We start from the raw sequence: 14,100 nt of genomic DNA, 5'->3' as shown, positions 1-14,100 counted from the left end.
CACATTTTGGTTGAGCGGCCTTTTGCTTTCGATCCTGGTTGTTTTTGTGTAGAATCACCGCTCGGGCTGTTAACGACGTACTCTTATCATCAGCTCTGCATGTTTGCTCTGCCTGAGCTAGCTTACCTCTAGCTACCCCGCTAGTAAAACATCTGTGTCTCAAGGTTACCGCCACTCCAGAGATGACTCACATCAGGTTCAGTACAAACACTCGGTCACGTACAGATGCAAGCACAAATCACAGCTCGTCTCTAAAGGAGCATTGAAGATCACAGCTCACGCTTATACCTTGTTCCACAAAGCCGTGTTATGGCACAAGTTGTCCTGGGCAGTTAGAATGCCTTTACATGTAATTGCTTCAGGAAATAGTTTATTTATGAGACCCATTGAAGGTGTTACCGGGGTCACTGGGATTGGGTCGTGTATTATTTACACATCTTATTTTTGTAAATCTTTTTTGTCCATAGTAATTGGCACATGTACAAAATATCCATGTGTACGTAGCATACACATAGCATACATGCTACATATATGTGTAGCATGTATGCTATCTACCTGTAGCATACACACACATACATATAGCCATACGTATATACATGTAGCATGTATGCGATGTGTACATGTATGTATGCTATGTATATGTAGCATACACATAACATAAATGCTACATACACGTAGCATGTATGCTACACACATGAAGCATGTATGCTGTGTGTATGTAGCATGTATGCTATAGTAAAATAGCTCTCATTTCCTACATCTTGCTGAATTTTCCTTCCCTTTTCCCCTTTTTTTGACGTTTTTTAACTTGTTTTTTTTTAATGTTATTGGTTACTTGACCTGAACGTAACATAGTTCAAAGATGATGATGCTAATTAGTGTATATATACACACACACACACACACATGTGCACACACAGGGACGACGTCATGTACTTCTCTTTCTGTCTCTCCCTCTTTCTGTCTATCGCCCCCTTTCTGCCGGTGTTGTGCCAATTGAATGCTATGTGCAGGTAGCAGTGAAACACACACATACACATACACAAACACTCATAACAGCTGACACAGGCATCTGGCAACCTTTCACAGGCAAAGTATCATTTCCCTCTATCTTTCATTGTTTCCATCTTTACTGTCTCTTGTTTCGCTCACTCTCACTCTGTGTCTCTCTCTCTCTCACTCTGTGTGTATCTCACACTCTATTGCTCTGTGTGTGTGTGTGTGTGTCTCTCTCTCTCTTGCTCTGTGTGTGTGTGTGTGCGTGTGTGTGTGTGTGTGTCTCACTCTGTCTCACTCTGTGTGTGTGTGTGTGTCTCTCTCTCTGTTGCTCTGTGTGTGTGTGTGTGTGTGTGCGTGTGTGTGCGTATATGTGTGTGTGTGTGTGTGTGTTTGTCTCTCTCTCTCTCTCTCTCTCTCTCTCTCTCTCTCTCTCTCTTTTCTTTGTATTACTTGTACTCCCCCTCCTTTCTATTGGTGTTGTGCCACTACAGTGGAATGTGCCGAACAGGCCCTTTCTCACACGGCTGGGTAATGCGGCTTAACTAGAGATTTGTGTGTGTGTGTGTGCGCACGCGTGTGTGCGTGCGTATGCTGAAAACACTCCTGTTTAGCCAGATGTCTGCCGACAAATAAATAGGTGGGAGAAGTAGGTATTTTGTATGCTAGCATGAAGAATAATATTTTTTATTATTCAGTCTCTTTCAAGAGTATGACAGCGTCCACCATCAGAGGTTTTACAGTGCTTTTATCTTCATGTCATTGTGCAAGCCCAGCTTCGTATCCATTCACAAGTTCACTTCATTCCGACGTACAAGGCGGCTTCTCCGAGTCGGGGTAACGAGGGCAGCGAAATGTGCAAGCGTCTATTGAAACACATGGACAAATAAAGTTTATCTGCAGAGTCCGAGTTACTGTAAGTGTTGTGGAAAAACACGCTGCGTCTGTTTATTTTGTTTGTCTGCAGAAGCGGTGTGAAAGCTGCGACATACTGTATGTGTACGTGTGTGTTTTCATCTCATGGTGTCAAAAATCCTACTGTGTGTGTGTGTGTGTGTGTGTGTGTGTGTGTGTGTGTGTGTGTGTGTGTACACTTGTGCATGTATGTGTGCAAGCGTGCAAAGGGTTCATTGTAAGCCCAGGCTTGTAACGTTTCTGTGACGATGTGGGAAATCTGCATCACTCCATTGAAAGATGGGCTATGGGTCAGGACCCAAAAGATAAACAGTCAGTGGAGAATTTTGACCCCTTACGGTGAACCTAACATTTGTACACACAGACACACACACATCCGCACACTGCTTGGAACCTCTGTGTTCTTGTTTGCTAGGCAGCTGGGAGGGGTCAACAAGAGACCTAAAAAGTCCCAGATGTTGTTGTGAGAAATAACTTTTGTGGATGTCCAACTTTTTACATCATTGCCAATGCAAGATAATTGCAAGAGGTGTTTTTGTGTGTGTGTGGGTGTATATATATATATATATATATATATATATATGGGAAAAACATGAGACCCACCCAGAGCAGAGACCGAGCGATACAGGAAAGATATATGGGAAAAGGAGGCCTCACACAACACCAATGCCCAGTGGCTGATGGGTCTAAGAGCAGACCGTAGCAAAATCCCAGAACAAGAACCAGTTATCACAGTGGGCGATATCCAACGATGAGTCTCAAACATGAAGAGCTGGACTGCACCAGGCCCTGACATGATTCATGCCTACTGGCTGAAGAAGCTAATGGCACTCCATGGATGCCCGGAGACACGGATGAACCAGCTGCTAACATCAGGGTCTCACCCTGAATGGCTAACCCCAGGAGAGCTCAATATTGATCACCAAGAATCCCCACAAGGGTACAATACCTTGAAACTACTGGCCGATAACCTGCCTCTCCACAACATGGAAGATCCTGTCAGGCGTCATAGCAGCTAAGCTGAATGGGCACATGAGTCAATCCATGAGCGAAACTCCTGGGTATTCCACAGGCACATGGAAACCATGAGGCGGCAGCAAGGAGGTCAGCTACTGCCAAATACCTCCAGAGAGTGAGGCAGGTCCTGAGGAGCCAGCTCAATGGAAAGAATGAAATCCAAGCCATCAACACATAGCCCTACCAGTCTTCAGATACCCAGCTGGAATAATAAGCTGACTAAAGGAGGAGATAAAGGCCACATATATCAGGACACCCAAGTCCAGCAGCCTGAGATTCTACGATAAGCGAAAAGATGGGGGGCCGAGGGTTAGTGAGTGTGAGAGCAACTATCCAGGATGAAACAAGGAACATCCATGAGTACATCAGAAAGAGGCCCCTCCAGGATGATCTGCTGAGTGAGTACCTCAGGCAGCAGAAGACAGAGAGTGCAAAGGAAGAAGAAGAGGAGGTATCATGAAAGATTAAGCTCCTTCATGGGATGTACCATCGACAGATAGAAGACATGGCTGATATAGAGAAATCCTACCAGTGGCTAGAAAAGGCTGGATGAAGGACAGTACAGAGGCTCTGATCATAGCAGCACAAGAACAGGTACTCGGCACCAGATCAGTTGAGGCAGGGGTCTGCCACACCTGACAAGACCCAAGATGCAGGCTGTGCAAAGATGCCTCTGAGAGATTCCAGCACTTAGTAGCAGGGTGTAAAATGTTCGCTGGGAAAGCGTACACTGAAATGCATAACCAAGTGGCTGGGATAGTGTACAGGAATATCTGTACTGAAAATAGACTGGAAGTCCCCAAGTCCAGATGGGAGACTCCGTCAAAGGTGGTTGAGAATGGCAGAGCTAAGATCCTGTGGGGCTTCAAGTTCCAGACTGACAAGCAGGTGCTGGCTAACCAACCAGACGTTGTGGTGGTCGACAAGGAACAGAAGACAGCAGTGGTGATGGATGTAGTAATCCCGAGCGACGGCAACATCAGGAAGAAAGAGCATGAGAAGGTAGAGAAATACCAAGGGCTGAGGGAAGAACTAGATTGGATGTGGAAGGTGAAATCCACAGTAGTTCCAGTAGTTAATAGGAACACTAGGGGCTGTGACCTTCAAACTGAGAGAGTGGCTCCAGCAGATTCTAGGAACAACATCTGAGGTCTCTGTCCAGAAGAGTACAGTCGTAGGAACAGCTGAGCTACTGCACAGAACCCTCAAACTCCCAGGCCTCTGGTAGAGGACCCAAGCTTGAGGAAGACACACCACCCGAAAAAGGGTGAAAGGGAGATTTATATATATATATATATATATATATATATATGTGTGTGTGTGTGTGTGTGTGTGTGTGTGTGTGTGTGTAATCCAGTGAGTCAAGTAAATTCTTTATGAGACAGTACAAGCCTGTTTCATGCCATAAGCAATCGTCAGCTGTCAATAAAGCTACTCAGGAAAGGACATACCATTTACTGCCTCGTCATGCACATCACGTGCACAACATCCAATGGGGAAGGGAGAGGTGCGACATTCAAAAATTCAAAAATATGTGATCGGTAATGGTCCGGGAGAGGTATATTTGTCTATTGGCATTATTTATTTGTAATTACAAAATAGGTGCTTATATATGTGTCTGCAACTGCTGGCCAATTCATTCCTGTTATTCAGTGTGCACATTTCTGGTTTGCAAATGATAAAATATTTTTCAGTTAGACACAGATTGCACATTTTACTGCTTGTAGAATATGCTTTGTTCTTTGACAGGATTTTCCAGGTGGTTGAATAATTATTGTTTCTGTCCGCCAATGACCAAATGTAACGGCTTAAAGATGTTATTCTTTAAACGGTTGTTTCTAAAGCTACACGCGTGCATTAAACCTCTTTTTGAATGTTCCCTCTGTTAGACCGACGTATGTCTAATGAGTCCATCTTCAATGAAGCTGCATCAGCCTAGTGACCCTAAACCTAACCCTAACCCCTGTTGCAACTGCTGTGTGAACGACTCATGCCCCCTCGAACGAAAATGCCAGGTGAAGGGTGTTATCTACCAAGCTATGGTGACGAGAGATGACAACGGCAAAATAGAGACATACGTCGGTCTAACAGAGGGAACATTCAAAAAGAGGTTTAATGCACACGTGTAGCTTTAGAGTTGAGGAAGCTATTGGTCACCATGATAGTTTACCGACAATGGTTAAAAAAAAAAGGAAACTAAACTGGTTTGGGCACGTTTGCTGAAATTAAAGGAGACTTGCAAAGGACATCCTGCAAGGCCTGGTAGAAGGGACTAGGAAGAGAGGGAGACCGAGAAAAACCTGGGTAAATAACATCAGAGAATGGCTACAGATTAGCGTAGTGGAGGCGGGAAGAGCTGCGACGGATAGGGAACGGTGGAAGAGACTTGTTGAGGCATCAGCTGTGGCGGCTTAAGGCCGTTGCATTTTTCGTGTGCTCATTTCTGAAGCTACTCATATGGGCGTTAAACCTAATTTTAAAAGGGCCCTCTGTTTATCGCCCATATGAGTAGCTTCAGAAATGAGCACGCGGAAAATGCAACGGCCTTAAACCACCACATTTGGTCATTGGTAGACAAGTGTATCAGTTATGCCGTCTCATGGAAAATCCTTGCAAAGACTAGTGCACATTCAGTTAGAGGTAAAAGATGTAACCTGTGCTTGGCAGAAAAGTATTTTATTATTTGCAGACCTGATATGTCCACCTTGAATAATAGAAACGAATTGGCCACCAGTTGTAGACACCGGAAAAAATATCTCCTTTGTAACTATAATTAAGCTGTTGAATTGAACAAGACTGTGAAACATTGGCTGCATTTTCCTCTACAATGTAAAACTAACCTGAAAACAAATCAGTTTCGTTTATATGAAGCTAACGCGGAAATGCCGCCTAAGAAAAACAGACTGCCTAAGGAGGTTGAAGAGATTAGGAAGTCTCTCGACTTCCTTTCGGCAGAGATATCAACAGTAGCCGCACAGCAAAAGAAGATATGGATCTTGTAACAAGTGCAAGCACTAAAAAAACAGAACATGGAAAAGGACAAAAAGATATCTTTTCTGGAAAAACGAGTAGACGACCTGGAGCAGTACTCCAGGGTAAATGATCTGATCATCAGCGGTCTAAAAACCAGGCACCGGTCCTACGCAGGGGTGGTGGCTGCAGCCGATGACACCACCGCCGGGGTTGGAGCCGACGCAACCGAGGCCGAAAGGGAGTCACTTGAGAAACAAGATGTGAAGTTTTTGGACAGTAAGGGTATCTCGATCAACAGCAATGATGTAGAGGCTTGTCATACCCTGCCCTGCAAAAATAAAAACGCAACACCAGCAATAATCATCCGATTCACAAACAGAAATAAAAAGCAAGCGTTCCTCAAACAAGGAAGCAAGCTTAAGGGAACTGACGTCTACATCAACAACCATTTAACCAAAAAGGAACAACACCTGAGGTCTCTGTCGAGAAGAGTGCAGTCGTAGGAACAACTGAACTACTGCACAGGACCCTCAAACTCCCAGGCCTCTGGTAGAGGACCCGAGCTTGAGGAAGACACACCATGCGGGCTTTTCTGGCACACATTGCCAGAAAAGCCTGCATACTGAAAAATCAGAACAGGATTCAAGCAACTTGGACTTCAAACTGAAAAATTTTCATCAAGCTAAACAGATCAATCCACACCAGAGGCAGCAAAAGTACACATCATCAGGGATATCAGTGAATTGGACGAGTTCGATGCATGATCCCACGGATAATATCGCAACAAGGGAGAACAACACAAAAAGGTAATGGTCAAACTCAATAACTAACTAAATGAATGTACTAAAATCTGTCATGACAAGTTCGGACATTAACAGTCACTCATCTGCTGATTACGAAAAGCGGAACTTGAAAACATTCAAATATATGGATCATAAATCACAAGACATAAAAAATGACATTGACTCTGAAAATAACTTTAACAACAATACAAACAGTGACTGTGAATACTATACAGACAAGTTTAACAGAAATATAAATATGGCTGGATCAATATCAATAATTCACTTCAATAGTAGGAGTCTTAATTCAAACATTTCAAAAAATCCAACACTGTTTCAGACAAATGGACAAAAAATTCACAGCACTAGCAATATCTGAAACTTGGCTTAATGAGGGACAAACTGACATGGTCGAGATCATGGGATATGAAAGCTATTTCATTAACAGAACTCAATCAAAGGGTTGGGGGGTTGCATTATACATAGATAAAAATTACAAAAGTTATTCTGTTGGTAAAATGTAATTTGTTCTGGATAATATCATGGAGTGTATCACAGTAGAAATAGACATGGGGAAATCAAAAAATATACTAATTAGCTGCATTTATAGAAAACCTGGTTTCTGCATTGATACCTTTAGAGAAAAGTTATCAGAACTTTATACCAACATAAATAACAAGAAAATGGTTTTTATCTGTGGGGATTTCAACATTGACTTGTTAAACCCACATAATCACAATTCAGCTTCAGAGTTCATTAATTCCATGTACAGTACCAGCCTATATCCCGCAATCACAAGACCGACCAGAATAACAACACACAGTGCAACCCTAATGGACAACATATTGACCAACGTCATTGACCGCAAAGTTATAAGTGTAATAATAATAGATGACACTTGTGACCATCTGCCGGTCTTTGCAATAATCCAGAGCTGTACCATGACCAAGAAAGATATCAAAACCTTCAAAATGACAAGGCACATAACACAAGATGATAGCAATTATTTTAAAGAAGACCTAATGAAACAAGAATGGAATAAATTTTATGTAGAAGATGCAAATGAGACCTATGAATAATTTCTGTCCATTGTAGTAACGCTGTATGAAAAAAATTGTCCACTAGTAAGGAAAGTAGGTAAACAAATATATGCTGAAAAACCATGGTTAACTAAAGGAATACTAAGTGCATGTAAGAAGAAAAAATTATTATATAAATATTTTTTAAAGAAAAGAACAATAGAAGCTGATCAAAAATATAAGATATATTAAAAAAATTAACTAGAATTATGAGAATCAGCAAAAAGGATTATTACAGTAAATTACCAGAGGACAACAAAAACAATATTAAACAAACATGGAATGTATTAAATTATATTATTAAAAAAGGAAGCGGGAAGGCAGGATACCCTAACTATTTCCTGACTAGTAATAATTCAACTGTTAATGACATGGCCATTGTTGCAAATGAGTTCAATAAGTTTTTTTCTCAGTGTTGGTCCTGATTTGGCTGAGGAAATTGCAAAGACCGGTCGCAGAGATAATTTGGAAAGCAAGAAAATGTCTGTTAAAGAATCCATATTTATAAGGGGAACAAATTATTGACACAGTTAAAAGTTTCAAGAACAAGAAGTCCACTGACTGGAATGGAATAGACAAGTTTATGGTCAAAAATATCATTGAATGCTTTGCAAAACCTTTGTCTCACATCTGTAACCAATCCCTACAAACCGGTGTTTTTCCAAACAAAATGAAAACAGCCAAAGTTATACCAATCTATAAGTCTGGTGATAGACACGTCCTTTCAAATTACAGACCTGTTTCCTTGCTTCCACAGTTCTCAAAAATACTAGAAAAAATATACTTTTCAAGAATACATGACTTCATCACAAAACATAATGCACTGTATGATCAGCAATATGGTTATAGAACAAACAGAACAACTTCATTTGCATTCATAGAATTTGTAGATGAAATAACAATGGCAATAGAAAACAAAAATATGCAATAGGGGTATTTCTGGATCTAAAAAAAAGCATTTGACACCATAGACCATGGATTATTACTGAAAAAAACTACAATCATGGAATTAGAGGAACCGCACTCTCCTGGTTAACCAGCTATTTAAAAGACAGATCGATATGTTGAATTACAAAACTTCAAGTTTCACCTACTGAAAGTCACATGTGGGGTGCCCCAGGGCTCAGTGTTGGGACCATTACTGTTTATTCTGTATATAAGCAATATTTGTGAAGTGTCTGAATCTCTGAAAGCCATTTTATTTGATGATGACACAAATTTATTTTGCTGTGGGGATAATCTGGATCAATTCCTGGATATAGTGGAAAAGGAACTGATGAAGTTAAAGACGTGGTTTGATGCTAACAAACTAACATTGAATTTAAGTAAAACAAAAATTATAATCTTTGGTAACCGTAAAATTAATTAAATCAAGAAACTCATGATTAACAATGTAGAAATAGAAAGAGTGAATGAAATTAAATTTCTTGGGGTAATAGTGGACGATAAATTATGTTGGAAACCACATATAAATTATACCGAGGCCAAAGTATCCAAATCAATTGCAATACTATTCAAAGTCAAAGATCTTCTAAATCAAGCTTCACTTTACACCTTGTACTGTTCCCCCATACTTCCATACATCACCTACTGCGTGGAAGTGTGGGGGAACACATATAAAACCAACACCGATTTAGTCTTCATTATTCAAAAAAGAGCCATAAGGATAGTAAACAAAGCCAACTGCAGAGAACCAACAAACCAACTCTTTATTAAACTAAAAACACTAAAATTCAAAGATCTGGTGGACTTTAAAACCGCTCAAATCATGTACAAATTGTTAAATCATAAAGTACCCAACAGTGTCCAAGGGTTGTTCCAGTTGAAGGAAAGTAATTATGACCTGAGAGGAATATGTACATTTAAAAAAAAACCCAGTAAGGACAAATGCAAAATATCATTGTGTCAAAACCAAAGGTGTCAAGATATGGAATAATTGCAATGATGAAATGAAAACATGTGAGTCAGTAATCAAATTTAAAAGGCTCTTGAAAAATAATATGTTGAATAGATATGGGATGGAGTTGTGACATCTTGTTAGAGTTGTTTTGATGTTGCTCTGCACTTGCTTTGTTCTTGTGAATACTGAAGGATCTTTGTATGGTTTACTAGATACATAGATGTCATGGTCACTGGTGGTAGATGATTGAGTTTTCATTTCAACCACATAGTTCACTGTTGAAATACTAAAATAGAAAAAGGGGGTAGGACTAGAAAAGTTTTTTTTAACTTCTGCGTACTCCTTTTCGAACTGCCAAGATTTAAAACAAATGTTTGATGATGATATTGTTTGATTGTTTTGATTTTTTTTCTCTTTCGTTTTCTTTTATTATACATTTTAATTTTTTTTAATGTTCGAAATAAACAAATATGCTACTACTACTACTAATTAAAACGTCTTTATTATCCCCCCCCAATTAGATGATACATATATGACATTTATTAGGGTTTTTTAAATATGGGTTTTTTTAAATATGTTTTTTTTTTAACTACCTGTCCTCCCAACTGTGCCCCAACACCACCCCAATATATAATTCACACAAGTTACCTTGTTATATTTTTAATGTAGGCCATTTCAACAGTGCCCTGGCCCCTAAATGCTTTTCAAAACAAACCCCAGTCCCATTAGTTGTAATGTTTTCTACCCCTCCATTGGTTGCTGTGGATCATAAGTACCTACCCCATTGGCTGTTAGAATTTGAATGTTTCCCCATCTGATTGGTCGCTGTCCAACCGAAATTAGGGGCGTGACGCTGGGCAACATAACTGTATGATTCTTTGTGAAAAAAACATTACCAGCTAATGAGTGCAAGACGCACCAAACAGGCCTGTACTGCTATGTATTAAAATCTTTTGTCCTGTATTTGTGTTGACATACACTACCGTTCAAAAGTTTGGGATCACCCAAACAATTTTGTGTTTTCCATGAAAAGTCACACTTATTCACCACCATATGTTGTGAAATGAATAGAAAATAGAGTCAAGACATTGACAAGGTTAGAAATAATGATTTGTATTTGAAATAACATTTTTTTTACATCAAACTTTGCTTTCGTCAAAGAATCCTCCATTTGCAGCAATTACAGCATTGCAGACCTTTGGCATTCTAGCTGTTAATTTGTTGAGGTAATCTGGAGAAATTGCAGCCCACGCTTCCAGAAGCAGCTCCCACAAGTTGGATTGGTTGGATGGGCACTTCTTGCGTACCATACGGTCAAGCTGCTCCCACAACAGCTCAATGGGGTTCAGATCTGGTGACTGCGCTGGCCACTCCATTACCGATAGAATACCAGCTGCCTGCTTCTGCTCTAAATAGTTCTTGCACAATTTGGAGGTGTGTTTAGGGTCATTGTCCTGTTGTAGGATGAAATTGGCTCCAATCAAGCGCTGTTCACTGGGTATGGCATGGCGTTGCAAAATGGAGTGATAGCCTTCCTTATTCAGAATCCCTTTTACCCTGTACAAATCTCCCACCTTACCAGCACCAAAGCAACCCCAGACCATCACATTACCTCCACCATGCTTAACAGATGGCGTCAGGCATTCTTCCAGCATCTTTTCATTTGTTCTGCATCTCACAAACGTTCTTCTTTGTGATCCAAACACCTCAAACTTGGATTCATCCGTCCACAACACTTTTTTCCAGTCTTCATCTGTCCAATGTCTGTGTTCTTTTGCCCATCTTAATCTTTTTCTTTTATTGGTCAGTCTCAGATATGGCTTTTTCTTTGCCACTCTGCCCTGAAGCCCAGAATCCCGCAGCCGCCTCTTCACTGTAGATGTTGACACTGGTGTTTTGCGGGTACTATTTAATGAAGATGCCAGTTGGGGACCTGTGAGGCGTCTGTTTCTCAAACTAGAGACTCTAATGTACTTATCTTCTTGCTCAGTTGTGCAACGCGGCCTCCCACTTCTTTTTCTACTCTGGTTAGAGCCTGTTTGTGCTGTCCTCTGAAGGGAGTAGTAAACACCGGTGTAGGAAATCTTCAATTTCTTAGCAATTTCTCGCATGGAATAGCCTTCATTTCTAAGAACAAGAATAGACTGTCGAGTTACAGATGAAAGTTCTCTTTTTCTGGCCATTTTGAGCGTTTAATTGACCCCACAAATGTGATGCTCCAGAAACTCAATCTGCTCAAAGGAAGGTCAGTTTTGTAGCTTCTGTAACGAGCTAAACTGTTTTCAGATGTGTGAACATGATTGCACAAGGGTTTTCTAATCATCAATTAGCCTTCTGAGCCAATGAGCAAACACATTGTACCATTAGAACACTGGAGTGATAGTTGCTTGAAATGGGCCTCTATACACCTATGTAGATATTGCACCAAAAACCAGACATTTGCAGCTAGAATAGTCATTTACCACATTAGCAATGTATAGAGTGTATTTCTTTAAAGTTAAGACTAGTTTAAAGTTATCTTCATTGAAAAGTACAGTGCTTTTCCTTCAAAAATATGGACATTTCAATGTGATCCCAAACTTTTGAACGGTAGTGTATATATACATATATATATAATATATAAAAGGTCTGTGTGTGTGTCGGGGGGGGGGGGTATGCTTCACCTTCGCCTTCGTCCTGTTCCATATATTTGACCTTCTAACCATGACATGCTGGACATCCATGGAGATCTTTGACATTTTGAGCATCCATTTACTCTTATTCACATGGAAAAACTGATATATTTGTCTTTTTAACTATTCCTCTGACACATCAACGCAAAGGAAGAACGCACACTGAATCGTCACTGTAGATTTGAAGTATTTCGCCACTCACCCAGTTGGCGTTTTTTAGGTCTTATATTGTGGAGAAGCCCTTGGTGAATGAAGAAGTAGGTGAATTGGTCCTACCCTCTGCATGTGAATGGGTCGGCTATGAGAACCACTGAAATATAGTTTTTACTGCCGCATCATTGGCTGGTGTCCTCATTCGCCAAAAGGAGTGGCTTCCCCATGAAATAAAAGCTGGATTTCCCCACATGATATCACACCTGGAGGAGCCAGTGGGATGAATGGGGGAGCGTTTTCAAATATGCAGGGACAAGTCCAGTGTATTCCTCAGTGAATAACATGAGTCTACACAGACTTATCCTGTTGTATTTATGAATTCTCGCACATTTGCACTTATGGCACATTTGCACATATTGCAACATACATGCATGAAAGTGTGACTAACGATTCTCAACCTGCTGTGAAGTACTATACTCACACACAGGCAAGAATATTCTTCATAAAAACCGCACGTGTTTTAGAGCATGCGCACATTCACATTTAGTGTCCAACAGGTACTGGTTTGTCACGACAAACTGTCCTCCTTTCCTTTTATTGCTGACTTCTCCTGGTTTCATCAGCTACATCCGACATATCATCTCGTCATAACACTCTGCATACTTACTGCATGTGTCACGCATTTATTGCACCAGGCCCATGATGCAATGTCAATTCATTGCAGATACCCTATTAACTTCCCTCCCTACTGTGTTTATGGGAATTGTGTTTGACTAATAGAGGACAATCAAACCACAGTATCCCAGCGTTGGATCGAATTAATGTTTGTTTTTTTCTGTTACTGAACGCTGCCAAAGACCTAATCGTATCGTAAAAGTTGCCCATTACCTCCCTTATGTACTGATGAATTGATTTCTATGGTCGTCTCCAAAAAGGATCCGAAGATGCCCCCCCCTCACAAAAAAAGTAGAAAAAAGTCTTTCATCTTACTGATTGTTTCTGCATCAGTTGCATTTTATTTCCTGTCAGCAGCTGTCAAACGCATCACTAAACCATTCCCAGTATTCACAAATCACCCCAGAAGCGTTTTCAACAAGAACCAGAGAGCTTAAGAGTATGAGTAGTGAGCATTTTCTGGGCTTGGTAGCCACTTTGTGAATGTTAGCCCTCTATCGCCATCTAGTGGACGTGATTATGGAACGCAAATGGATTTAGGGTGAAGTTTGAAGTGTAACATTTTGATGGCCTAAAACAATAATTATTCAGGAACCAAAAATCATTGTTTTTTATTTTTTGGTATAAATATAATGTTACATTTTGCTCGGAGCTGTCAGATTTGGGATCAAGCTCCAGGGTGTTTTTCTTCCAAGGAACAGACTTCTCAACAGAAGGAGGATTTCTTACTCGGTGTTATATATATATATACGCACACACACACACACCTCACAATTATAGCAGGATCACAGGAATGAATGTAAATCAGGTCTTTCCTTGCCAGATTCTATTGAAAAACACTCAAATCAACACTTCATCCATTTATTCCACAGGTTTTTTGTTTTGTTTTTTTTCTTCTATGAACCCATACGATATTAGGAACCTTTTGAATTAACTTG

The 14,100-nt window shown here is 40.4% G+C and overlaps 1 protein-coding gene across 1 annotated transcript in view; it reads left to right on the top strand.

Moving 5' to 3' along the window:
* Positions 1–5,957: 5,957 nt before the first annotated feature.
* Positions 5,958–14,100, top strand: part of plce1 (phospholipase C, epsilon 1) — a 157,677-nt gene continuing 149,534 nt past the window's right edge. The window contains exon 1 of the mRNA XM_056296770.1: positions 5,958–6,206. Coding sequence (XP_056152745.1) covers positions 5,958–6,206 — 249 coding nt within the window. The remainder of the gene's footprint in view (positions 6,207–14,100) is intronic.

The sequence above is a fragment of the Lampris incognitus genome, chromosome 17, assembly GCF_029633865.1.
Source record: "Lampris incognitus isolate fLamInc1 chromosome 17, fLamInc1.hap2, whole genome shotgun sequence".
Lineage (NCBI taxonomy): Eukaryota > Metazoa > Chordata > Actinopteri > Lampriformes > Lampridae > Lampris > Lampris incognitus.
Note: the sequence above shows the minus strand (reverse complement) of the source record. Positions and strands in the feature narration are given on the sequence as shown.